Consider the following 12189-nt stretch of genomic DNA (forward strand, 5'->3'; position numbering starts at 1 on the left):
TCTATGCAAAATCTATAAATAAGCTCACTATGAAAGTGCATCTGAAGCTGATAGCTTTGTATGAGAAACTGAGACAGATTGAAGTTCATAATAGTTTTCCACCCTGGCTTTCGATGGCAGTTTATGTTTCAAACCTGACTCATTCACAATGGTTGAGTTGGTAATTGCTGAATTTTCATTTTAAATGAAACTAATGGTCAAACCCTAATGCATTGCAACCAGAGAGAGCCGTTCGACTTTTGCTGTCAGATACTTTAAATCCTCCAATCCTTTATGACCTGGCACAGCTGTGCCCATGCTTAAGTATTCAGCTGAGCACAAGATTCGCTTCTGAGGCCATTATTCATCATTCCTTCTCTCTGTGTGTGTGTGTGTGTGTGTGTGTAGTTTGAGAGGAATGATCCAGTGGATGGCAGGATCACAGAGAAGCAGTTTGGGGGAATGTTGCTGGCCTACAGTGGAGTTCAGTCTCGCAAACTCAAACAGATGCAGAAGAACCTCAAAAGGATGTTCAAGGATGCTCAGGTGGGCGATCTGTCAGTCTGAAAAATTTGTGTGTCTGTGAGGTGTCACTGTTAGAAGAGCACAGTGAGTCCTCACTCTCTCCTCTAACTGTTAATTTTACTGAGCGCCTGTGTTCTTGCAATCTTTGCCGTCTTCCTTTTCCCATTCCCTCTTAAACCCACGTCCTAACCTGGCACGACAGCTCAGAGTCAAGTCATGAAAGAAGTGAACAACGCTTCCAAAATATCAGTCACGATCTGTCCAACAATCTACTGGTCAGTTAGTGAAACCGACTAGTTTCAATATACATACTACATAATTAAGCGTCCAAAAGTTTGGGGTCGATAAAATTATTTAATGTTTTTGAAAGAAGTCTTACCAAGGTTGCATTTTGATAAAAAAAAAAAAAATTTAAATACAGTAATATTGTGATACTTCTACGATTTAAAATAACTGTTTTCTGTTCAAGTGCATTGTAAATGTAGTTTACGTAAAATGTAATTTATTTCTGTAATCAAAGCTGAATTTTTAGCCTCGTTACTCCATTCTTCAGTTTCACATGATCCTTCAGAAATCATTTTAATATGCTGATTTGCTGCTCAACAAACATGTCTTATTGTTATTAATGTTGAAAATAATTGTGCCGCTTAGTAATTTTGTGGAAACTTCAACTTGATGGAAGTTCAAACCAACGGCATTTATTTGAAACTGTTCTTTGATAACAATGTAAAAGTCTTTACTCTCACTTTTTGATAAATTTAATGCATCCTTGCTGAAATAATTTCTTTCAAAAACAATTCACTAAAAAATTGCATTTTTACCTACCTTCAATTAAAATCGCCACCACTATAGCCAAAGCATTCAGACAGCGTTTAAGCACATCCTTTGTGATGTTTTTTGAAAGTCCATGGACTTTGTGTTTTTAACACAGTGTGTACAGTTAAAAATAGCTTGTCTAATTAAAGTAACATTTAAAATCATGCTTCGAGCCCCCCAACCCCTTAAAAGCTGAAGGAAAATTTGAATCGTCATGATGTGACATTAATATACAGCAGGGGTCAGTAACCTTTTTGACCTGAAGTAGCATTTTAAATTTTTCTTGTTAATCTTTTATGCCACAGTGTTCATTTAGATGATCACAGAGGTGAATGAATCAGCAGTAGGTCAAATGGATAATTTAATAAGTAACAAATTATAGCCAGATTTTTATCTTGAGGAAGAATACATTAGGATTCAGAGTTTTAATGTCTCATTATACTCACTGAAATGTTTTGCAGTACATTTAGTGCTGTTTTATGTGAATGTGTCTCTCATTCTGTAATTTTATCCTCTTATTAAGAGGATATTAAAACTATATTTACAGGCTCTACGCAAACACAGCATGTTTTTCTCAGCTCTATTTTAGAGCTTATGTCATTTCACTCTCAGCGCTCTTTACTAACCGAGCCGAATGACCAGATGTGTCATAAAAGAATTCAACTAAATGAATTGCTTTAGTAATGCAGTTAATTTTTGCATTCTCCATATCTCTCTCTCACAGGGCATCACGTTTGAAGAAGTGGAGAACTTCTTCACCTTCCTCAAGAATGTCAATGATGTCGACACCGCATTGAGTTTCTATCACATGGCAGGCGCCTCGATAGATAAAGGTACAGATGTACAAACACGCTAGCAAATACATGAGCCGTCAGCCAATGCCTTGTAATCATTTTAGTTTGGAAGCAGACTGAAGTTGCGTTGCAGTCAAGCAATCAGTTTTGTGTGTGATATACTTCAGAGGGTCAGTGGGCAGTTCGTGGGCACGTTGTCTGACTCTTGAGTCTGCTACAAGACTAACTTGGCAATGCAAGAATCCCCAGCCGTAATCTCCATGTTGCATCACCTCTTCCTGTTCTCCTCCCTCTCGCTCACTCCCACCAGCAGCGGAGCCACTCAGCCAGATGCTTCCCATTTCACTGCAGCTGGCGCTCTTCCCAGCAGTACTTTAGCAATCTTCTCTCTGAACACGGTGCTCTCTCTTTGTTACCTGGACATATTCAGGCAATGCAGAAAGTCCCTAAAGTATCATTAGATGTCCTTCTTGTTTAAATACAATCACTTTTCCAGTCCTCCAGCCTGTATTAGATTTCTGTGCAGGGTTACAGCCTTTAAAGCTTGTGTGCTGAGACAATTTACAATGTTTTTGAAGAAGAAAAAGAAAATTTGACTTGTGCTTGCTCGTGCAATACTAACTGCCATGATATAAGTGGCATGTTGATATGGCATCGCTACAGTGTTCTGGGTAGGGATGTTCATTTCAGGTTATTTCTCCTAACCGACAGCCGACGCTCATTAACCGTGTCTGTGACCCATAAAAATAGGCTACTATAACATTCGTTTTCCGGGGATTAATTTTACATGCGCAAAAAGCAGCAAACAACAGAACATGAGGATTCACATGGTCATATCATATCACATTACGCACCTGCAGCGCTTCTGCGAGCAAAGAATATATAGGCTATATATATAAAACAAATAAATAGGCCTATACGAGAATTATATCTTTACTTAATAAATTAAGAAGATGAAAAAGAAAAACTGTAGTAGTATGCAGAGTTTCAGTTCATTTTTTTGTGCTGCGCAAAAGGAAACGGCAGACAGCAGCATCCTATTTTTCATTAGGCCTATTTTACAAAAGCACAAAGATTTGTTTGTGTTGTGAATGTACACAAATAAAAGCAAACTTTTACAATTCCGATTATCTTTATGACTAAAAGGAGTAGTTGCTTCCACTGTTAGAAGGACACAATTCAAATGATTGCGTTGGAGCCGCATGCACGCACACAGTTAAGCTTTGCTACCTTGACAATAATGCAGCCTGTTCATTATCATGATTAAATACAGTCAGTCAAACATATGAAAAAAAAACACACTGCTCAGTTTAAATATGTGGTAAAATCTGTGCCGTTAAGCGTTCTCACCGTACCGCTGTGATGTTATGCAAAACATTTTGTTTTACGTGGATATTGGAACGCCAGTGAAGTAGCTACATAATAAATAATATTTTGGCATTCAAATACATCGCGAATATGGAAATTAGGGGTGTCCCCGACTAAGGATTTTCATAGTCGAATCGGAATTTTTGAATCTTGCCGATAGTCGACTGATAGTCGAATCATATGTTTGGGGGCGGGGCAAAATACATTACCAAGAGTCAAGTCAGACATTCAACAGTCATAAATACGTTAATACACAGGGAAAATGCGTAACGGACGCCTCGCAGATACAAACGGAGTGAATAATGTTTTATGTTTTGATTAAAGGATAGTTAACATTAAACGTCAGGGAAACCCTAAGAATTCACAACATTTTTTACAATAGTGCTCTCATTATAATGTTATGACAGTTATTAATGTTCTGTATTTCTGCTTTGAGCTGCGCGCGGGGAATGACCAGTAGAATTAATCATCTGATAGAAGGTTTTTAATCAATGGGATTTAAATAATTTATCTCATATAAAATACGCTTCATTATTTATACAACATAATTATATAATAATGTTAATATTATATAAGTTGTTAAACTTATAGGCTATATGCACAAAACGCCCCGATGCATGAACGTGTCTACGCGGCTCTGAACTCCTTTTGTGGACGCGTTCTTGACTCAACAACGTGCAGAAACACGGGAACTAAACTCTAAAAATTCACAGCGTTTTATTATAATAGTGTTCTCATTATAATGTTATGTGTATATGACAGTCCCAGTCATAGTCATTAATATTCTGCATAGTTGTTTGTCCTGCTCGCGCTGCGTACTGAAGAGATCACTGTTCAATAAAGCGCTTTACTGCAGCGACTCAACCAAATGCATCTTACACGAGATGCATATATACACGACATAAATAAACCGGTTGAAATGTTTTGAAATCACTTGTATCCTACCTGATCGAAAAAAATCCAGTCTTTCACTCTGCGTCAGTTTGAGTCTTGTTAAAGTTTTAAATCCTTACTGCCAAGATGCTCCTCTGTCGGTCACGGATTATGGAAAGTGAAACTTAAATTTATAGGCGTGGTTGGATTTATTCACGCACATTAAAATATTTATTTAAAGTTTTTTTTCTTTTCAGATTCTTATTTACAGCATTATCATAATAGGCTGTATTAACTTGTTGGGAGAAAACCGGTAGTTCTATGTGAAATCAGACATTTGAGCACCCCCATATAGCCAAAATGGCATGAGCATAACACCCCGCGAATATTCAAATGTGAGATTGGGAGTCGAATCAGGCTCCTCGAATCGAAGCATCGAATCGTCGACTATTCGGGGTCACCCCTAATGGAAATATTTGATTTTGTTGAATGAGAGACCCAACTTTGGTTTCAGTTTTGTTTTAGCCTAAATTAATTTGTTTTGGCTTGTCGTTTATAGGCTATAGCTTCTTTTATTTTTAATTCTTGTTCTTTTCTAAATACTATTAAATTGAAAGGATTTGTTGTGGAGTGAGGGGAACTAAAATAGCCTAGCTATGTTTACAGTGTTTATTATAATGTTTATAAACATTTTGCGTCGGCATTAGGCCTATTTCTGAATGAAATAATTAAATGCGACTTATACGCGACTTATGGTTTTAGTTTTTTCTCAAAAAACAAAATTTTTTTATATTCGTAGCCTATTTTAACCATGCAGCAAACCTTTTAAAATATTTTAATCAATTAGGCCTACTGAAACTGATTGTAATAATAGGTCAAAATTCTATACGGTCGGTTAACGGTTAACCGGTTAAAATGAACATCCCTAGTTCTGGGTAATAGAGTGCATTAGTGCCCGCCCACTTTTTCAGCAGTGCTGGATCCAGAATTATTTTTCCCAGAGAGATTTTAAAAAGGGTTTTGTTAAAGAATTATGAACCATGAACCAAACCAGCTGACTACGAGGAGAATCACAACAGTAAAAACTAGGGATGGGCGTATCGATCCTGAAGTATCAGGATATATATATATATATATATCAATACTGATGTGAGTATCGAAAGTATTGATACTCAAATAAAAATATCGATACTAAGGTGTATTTTATTTACCAGTGATTTGGTTTATTTTTATTGTTATTTAACAATAAACAAATTGAAATTGTAGCCTACATAGTTTGTGCAATTACTTTTATTTAAATTGAATGTTAAAAGTTCATATCGATCATGTTCTATTCTGTAATGTTAAAATAAATCATATACTGTCGGAATAAAAAGGTTGTGTTTTATGCATGCAAGCACTGGCAGTCCCTTATGAAAATGAACCATGGTTTTACTAACGGGACCATTTTCAACTGTAGTATTTGCAGATTTCCATATACCATTACAGTAAACATATTTTAACCATCTGTAAACAAAAACATAACCTAATTAAGGCATATTGAGTGTTAAAATTCGTTTCAAATATAGGGTTAAGTGGGTATCATTACCCATTTTACTCTTAGTAATTTAATGATTTCATAAATTTCATAATGTAGAAGTATTGTATTGGTACCGATATCGACGATACTGGCCTTTAAAAGTATCGGTATCGTATCGAAAACAAAATAAATGGTATCACCCATCCCTAATAAAAAAATTTGATTTGAAGCAAAAATGTATTTGAAAATCCAATCGGACAAAAAAAAAAGAAAAAGTATTTTGAAAGCATATGTAGATGACTTGTTTATATGCGGAGCTAAAGATCTCTTTTGGTGCACTTTACTCACTGCACATCAGCATCATGGGTAATGTGTTTTTTTTTTGTTTTTTTTGTTTTTATACCACAAATTCCACTATTAATCACAATTACAAAAGAAACAATCCACACTTAATAAAGCACAAACAATCAAATAGCAGCCTCAGAGCTCACAACAGGTCTATTTATCAGTTAATGTTTAAAATCAGTTTGCCTGTGAAGAAAATGAATGGAGTTTTTACCTCCGGAACCTGACTGTTGCAATCTATTGCCAGCTGGTTGAAGAAAAGCAAACAAACAAATAAATAATAAATGAAAACAAAAAATCCAACCCTAAGTCTCTAGATATGGTTTAGGTACCTGCTTCAGAATGAGTCTAGGGTTTTGTTTACCCTGTTTATCGTTCAAACGCTGCACAAATGGCTCAAGTTATCAATAAAGTGTGAAGGTGCGGACACGCTTCCAAAAGCAGTCAGAAATCATTAGGTAGCGACAGCTGGTGATCTGAGGTAAAGTAATCATCCAGTCCTGCGTTGGCGCTGGCGCCTCTGCTCTTCACCGCGCGTGGCACTACATCAGGGCTTATCTCACGATTGATTCCTCTCGGCGTAGGATGATAACTCTGCGTCTCTCTTTCATTTCTCTGTCCGTCTCTCTGATCTCTAGCCCATAACACCCAGAAACTCTGAATCACTGATCCTCATGAAGACAAAAGAGGCTTTTTATCAGCTTGTCATCTTCAGAATCGCTTTCTTTCTCGTCTGTATTCTGATCTCAAGGCTGTGTCTGCAAGGCCGGCCGCTGTCAGACTTACTGTGATGGATGCTTTCTGGCTTCTCGCTCACCCTTCCTGTTCCTGTGACCACTAATGACCTTCTCTTATGTTCCCAACAGCCACTTTTCTCACTCTTTCGCTATAAGAAATGTGCAGAACAACATATATTCATGATTATAAACAGAATTGTTCATAATAATAGGTTGTCTTGACTCTTGAGGTTGTCATTGATGATAATTGAAGGTATTGTACAAGATTGTTTGGTTTAGAAGATAACACGTAGTTTTGTTCCTACACCTAGCATTCTTCTGGATTCAGTCTGTCTCAGTTTCTTCAGTTTCTTCTTGTCCTTCCAGACGTACTGTTGTCAGACTCCTTGTGCAAACCAAAATCTCACTGCATTATTGGGTTACACTTTATTTCGATAGTCCACTTTAGACATTCTACTAACTATAAGTAACTTTGTAACTACATGTCAACTAATTCTCATTCATTTGCAACTACATGTCTACTAACTCTCAGTAGGGTAGGTTTAGGGTTAGTAGAATAAGTTGACATATACTTGCAAAGTTTCTCATACTCAGTATGTTGTGAACCCATCGAAATAAAGTTAGAAGATATTTAGCAGACAGTCTACTAATACTCTAATGACTGCTAGTTGACATGTAGTTGTAAAGTTACTTACTGTTAGTAGAATGTCTAAAGTGGATTATCGAAATAGTGTTACCCAAAATGAATGTTTGTAAATGTAAACTGATATTTCCTACTGACACACTACAGCAAAAGATAGAAACAATGGGCTTAAAACCATTTCTTAGCTGCTGAAAATACTAGTGTTCTAATAATTTTGGCCACCACTGTATTAATATTTTGAATGAGCTCCTATTTTTATAATTTTTGTTTTATTTTAGTACAGTAATTTTGTGCTTTTGTCATTTTTATAGTTTTTAAATATATTTCTATTTAGCTTTATTTTTATTTCAGTTCTAGTCATTTTTAGCACTTATTTTCAGTTACTTGTCAAGGTAGCATTTCTACATTTTCATTTTTTTTTTTAAAGTTAGTTTTAGTTTTTAGTTAATAACCGCAACACTGGATTCAATTATTTTAATAATTGTGTATTTATAGTTTATCCTTTTTGCATCAAAAAGACAATCGCAAAATGCCCAATTATTATTATTTTTTTTTGTGAATGATACATATAATGCTGCCTTAGAATTATTGCTAAAGCAAGGTGTTCTAGGCAGAATAATTAAACCGGCTGTCTGGAGCTTGTCTACGATATCTTCAAATGCTGCTTATGGAGGCAGCTCAGGTTTTGGAATAGAGCTAAAATGTCCAACTTCCTGACGGATATTATTGAAATAGGTGTCATGAGCTATCACTCCTGTCTCAGCACAAGACTCTGTCAACAGGGAGAAAAAAAAGGGTCAGAGGAGCAGCCCAGGCTTGTATAAGAAACCCTGTCTGTCAGTCATTTTGCAAATATATGGAGGGTGGAGTTTGGAAGAAAGGAATTATGGTTGAGTTATAATGTAATATGTAAAAATGCATTTAGCATATTTAGTTATTTTTTTGTGATGTGAGAAATAACAATGACATTATTCATATGAAGTGTTTTGAATGGAATGTGAACACTGGCCAGTGTGATCTGCAACCTGAAGACGTTTTGTATGGACTTTTTCATTTTTTTTCTCCTTTAAAGGACAATGTTACATGGATAATGCAAATTGTCACATGACCAGAGTAGTTTACTGAGGACAGTACACACCACCATCTCCTAGACATCATCTTTATCGTGCAGTCGGTTTCTATCCACCGTTTTCTCGTTCTGTCTGTGAGATGTCCTCAGCAGGGAATGGATGTCCAGTATTGATCAAGCCCACCAAGACAATATCCTGTAATCAAGCTGAGACTCAGTGTTGATGAAGCATCTCTCTGCTCTCTCCACAGCCACCATGAAGCAGGTGGCCCGCACCGTGGCCAAGGTGGAGCTGTCTGACCACGTGTGTGACGTGGTGTTTGCACTCTTCGACTGTGACGGTGAGTGTGTGTGTTCATCTGGTCCCTGTTTGAATCTGGAAAGCAGCAATATCATTTTTTGAGACCGATGACACTGTTTGATACACTGATTGTCTATTAAGTGCCAGTATTAATATATCAGATCACCACAACATGATGTTTTAAGAATAACATCAGATCAGATTATATCAGTCATCATATCACTAAATATCAAGGGCACACTGTGAGAACTTTTTTATGTTTTTGCCACCTAAGACTATTTTTTTTTTTTGTAATCATAGTAGCTTTTTAACGTTTTGAATGTTTCACGACTATTTAATTTGTTTTGATATTGAAATTGTAATCAGACAGCTGCTGCTTCTGTAATTGGGTGTTTTGTTTTGTGTGTGTTCTGGTTTTGTTTTATGTTGTTTTGTTTGATTCTGTGTTGTTGTTTTTTTTGTTCAATTTTGTTGTTTGGTTTTGTTTCGTTTTGTTATACTGAATATACAGATAGTCTAAAGTCAGGCTTGACACATTCAGAGTATGAAAACTTAACTTAAATTTGTTTCATTTTGAATTTTCATTCGTATTTTTGTGCACATTTGTCGTTTTATTTTTTGCTAACTCTAATTTTATTTCCTCCTTTGTTTTTGTTAATGATAATAATAGTGGTCCACATTTTCAGTTATTTGTTTAGTCATGAAGTTTTGTTCATTTAATTTAATTAATTAATTTATTTATTTATTTAAGCATTTTAAACATTAAATATTTTCAACCCGGTTCTGTTTCTTTTCTTTTCTCTCTTTCTTTATTTTTTTATTTTTTTTCGTGCATGGTGCTATTTATGTGACAAATGTTGTAAATGAGTTGTACTGTATCATAATTATTTGAGTTTTCATTCATATTTTTGTGCACATTTTCAGTTTTAGTTTTTGCTGACTCTAACTAAAACAAAGCCAAAAACTACTAAAATAAAATTAATGCTAATAATAGTGGTCCACTCAATTATTTGTTTAGTCGTGAATATAGGCAAGTTTAATTAATTAATTAATTAATTTGAATTATGTTTAAGCATCTTTAAACATGAAACATTTTCAATTCAGTTAGGTTTCTTTTTTCTTTTCTTTTTTTGTGCATGGTGCTATTTATACGACAAATGTTGTAAATGAGTTTTTTTTATGGGTGTACTTTAACAAGTACAGTTGCATGAGCACAGCACCAGACCTGCTGCATCAGTGCTTGAAATTCTGCTGAGGGTTGATAAGCATATGGAGTTGGGCGGCACTGACGGTGATAATTACCCATCATATTTCTCTCTCACGCTTACTCTATTTAATTTGCTCTTCTTTTTAGGAAACGGGGAGCTGAGTAATAAGGAGTTTATCGCCATCATGAAACAGCGGCTGATGCGTGGGCTGGAGAAGCCCAAGGATATGGGTTTCACCCGGCTGGTGCGCGCCATGTGGAAGTGTGCCCAGGACACTGCCTGGGACTTTGCCATGCCGAAACAGCAGTAACAGCTGAGACGGCCGCCCGTCCACTGATGTTACGCTCCATATGGAGTATAATTAATCATTAAGGGGTGAACTCCTTTGGAAGACACATCTGATAACACGCATGCTACGATGACTACAGTTCATCCTCGGGCCCTTCTGTGCCCTCCTGCAACTCTACTCAACATCCAGACAGAGCTCACTATCTTGTATTTATTTCTTGCTGTCCGCCAGTTTTGGAGTTGAATGCACAATTCTACATACACTAGAATGTGAAAACAACAGCAAGAGGTCATTATCAAGTGCCATTGGTCTGAAATGAATGTTAGGACTTACTCAGATAATTCATGATATTTAGCTTTGATTTTAAAACACTCACCATCACTTCTTAAGCAAAAAGCTCCTTATTTTGCACTCCTGTTGTCAAATGTGTCTCAGCCTCCACTTCAGAACAGAATTATTAGCATCCAATGACAAGCAATATCCATTTTGTTATAAGCTGCATTAATATTTTGAAAATCTCAGTTGAATAGCTTTATGCTGAAAGAATACTATTAAAACGTTTCACAGTACTGAAGTCTGTGTATTTATGCTTTATTTGATATCATGAAATGGTAAAGAGCTCATTTCAGTAGGCTGCATATTTTTATTAATGAATAAAAAACATAATTCAAATAGACACTTAAAGGTGAAGGTGAGGTGTGTGATTTTAAGTATTATATAAATGAATTTGACTTTGCTGCAGTATGAGCAGCGTTTTAGACGTCCACCCCAGGGCGGCATTACATTTATCTGAGGTGAATTAGCATTTGCTCCCTGCTGAATAACTAACAGCCTTTCTTCTGTGCTAATGTAAGGAAATACCCATGAGCCTCTTTGATCATCACATTAAACTTTTCTAGTCACCATCTGTCATAGATCTCTGATAAACAATGCACTTATTAAATTTACAGCAGAGCTGGCTGGAGGAATCGGGTTTGACTGTCAACTTTCTTTTCAATTAATACATGATGCTGCAGATGTGTCTGCTGTCTCTCGCAATTCAGTGTTTAATGAAAAATTAAACCAAAGAAATGTCAACAAAAAAAAAAGGGCCGCAAAACTTTACCTTTAAAACTTAAAGTCTTTGTTTTTCACTTGGAGCCAGTAACACAAGTTAGACTTCAAATTAGACCAAACAAGGTTTTTATATAACTGACAAAGCAAAAAAAATACATACAATAAAAACTTGGAGGGCTACACTGTAAAAACAATTCTGTAAAATTTACGGTAAAAAAACAGCAGCTGTGGTTGCTGGAATGCTACCGTAAAATATACGGTAGCAACATTTTAGGTTTTACGGTTTTAACTTAAATTTACAGTTAAATACCGTAATTTTTCATTAACTGATATAATGTTAATATACCAACCTACTGAAGTACTGAAATCTGTTTTGTACCTTTGAAATACACTGATAACCACCAAATGCAGGCAGTGATGAGAGTCACATGATGAACCAAAGCCCATCACAAGCAGCTTTTAAATAATAACATGTATAGAAGGTGCACAGTGTCATTCACACAAGCACTAAACACCATCATGGTGAGACTCATTAAACTGAAATATGTAATAAACATTCATTTAACAACATTAGATGTAACATACAACCCTAATAAACATAACTGATAAGAAAAAACTAAGAAGAAACCTAGTTATTTCAAAGAAAAAACATCAAATTCAAACAAAA

At 35.8% G+C, this 12189-nt stretch overlaps 1 protein-coding gene across 1 annotated transcript in view; it reads left to right on the forward strand.

Annotated features, from left to right (window-relative positions):
* micu1 (mitochondrial calcium uptake 1) overlaps nt 1–11035 on the forward strand; it is an 87519-nt gene extending 76484 nt beyond the window's left edge. Inside the window, exons 9-12 of the mRNA XM_058795008.1 lie at nt 388–525; nt 2045–2153; nt 8920–9009; nt 10324–11035. Of these exons, the coding sequence (XP_058650991.1) occupies nt 388–525; nt 2045–2153; nt 8920–9009; nt 10324–10487 (501 nt within the window). The 3' untranslated portion in view covers nt 10488–11035. The remainder of the gene's footprint in view (nt 1–387; nt 526–2044; nt 2154–8919; nt 9010–10323) is intronic.
* The last annotated feature ends 1154 nt before the right edge of the window (nt 11036–12189 follow it).

The sequence above is a fragment of the Onychostoma macrolepis genome, chromosome 13 (genome assembly GCF_012432095.1).
Source record: "Onychostoma macrolepis isolate SWU-2019 chromosome 13, ASM1243209v1, whole genome shotgun sequence".
NCBI lineage: Eukaryota > Metazoa > Chordata > Actinopteri > Cypriniformes > Cyprinidae > Onychostoma > Onychostoma macrolepis.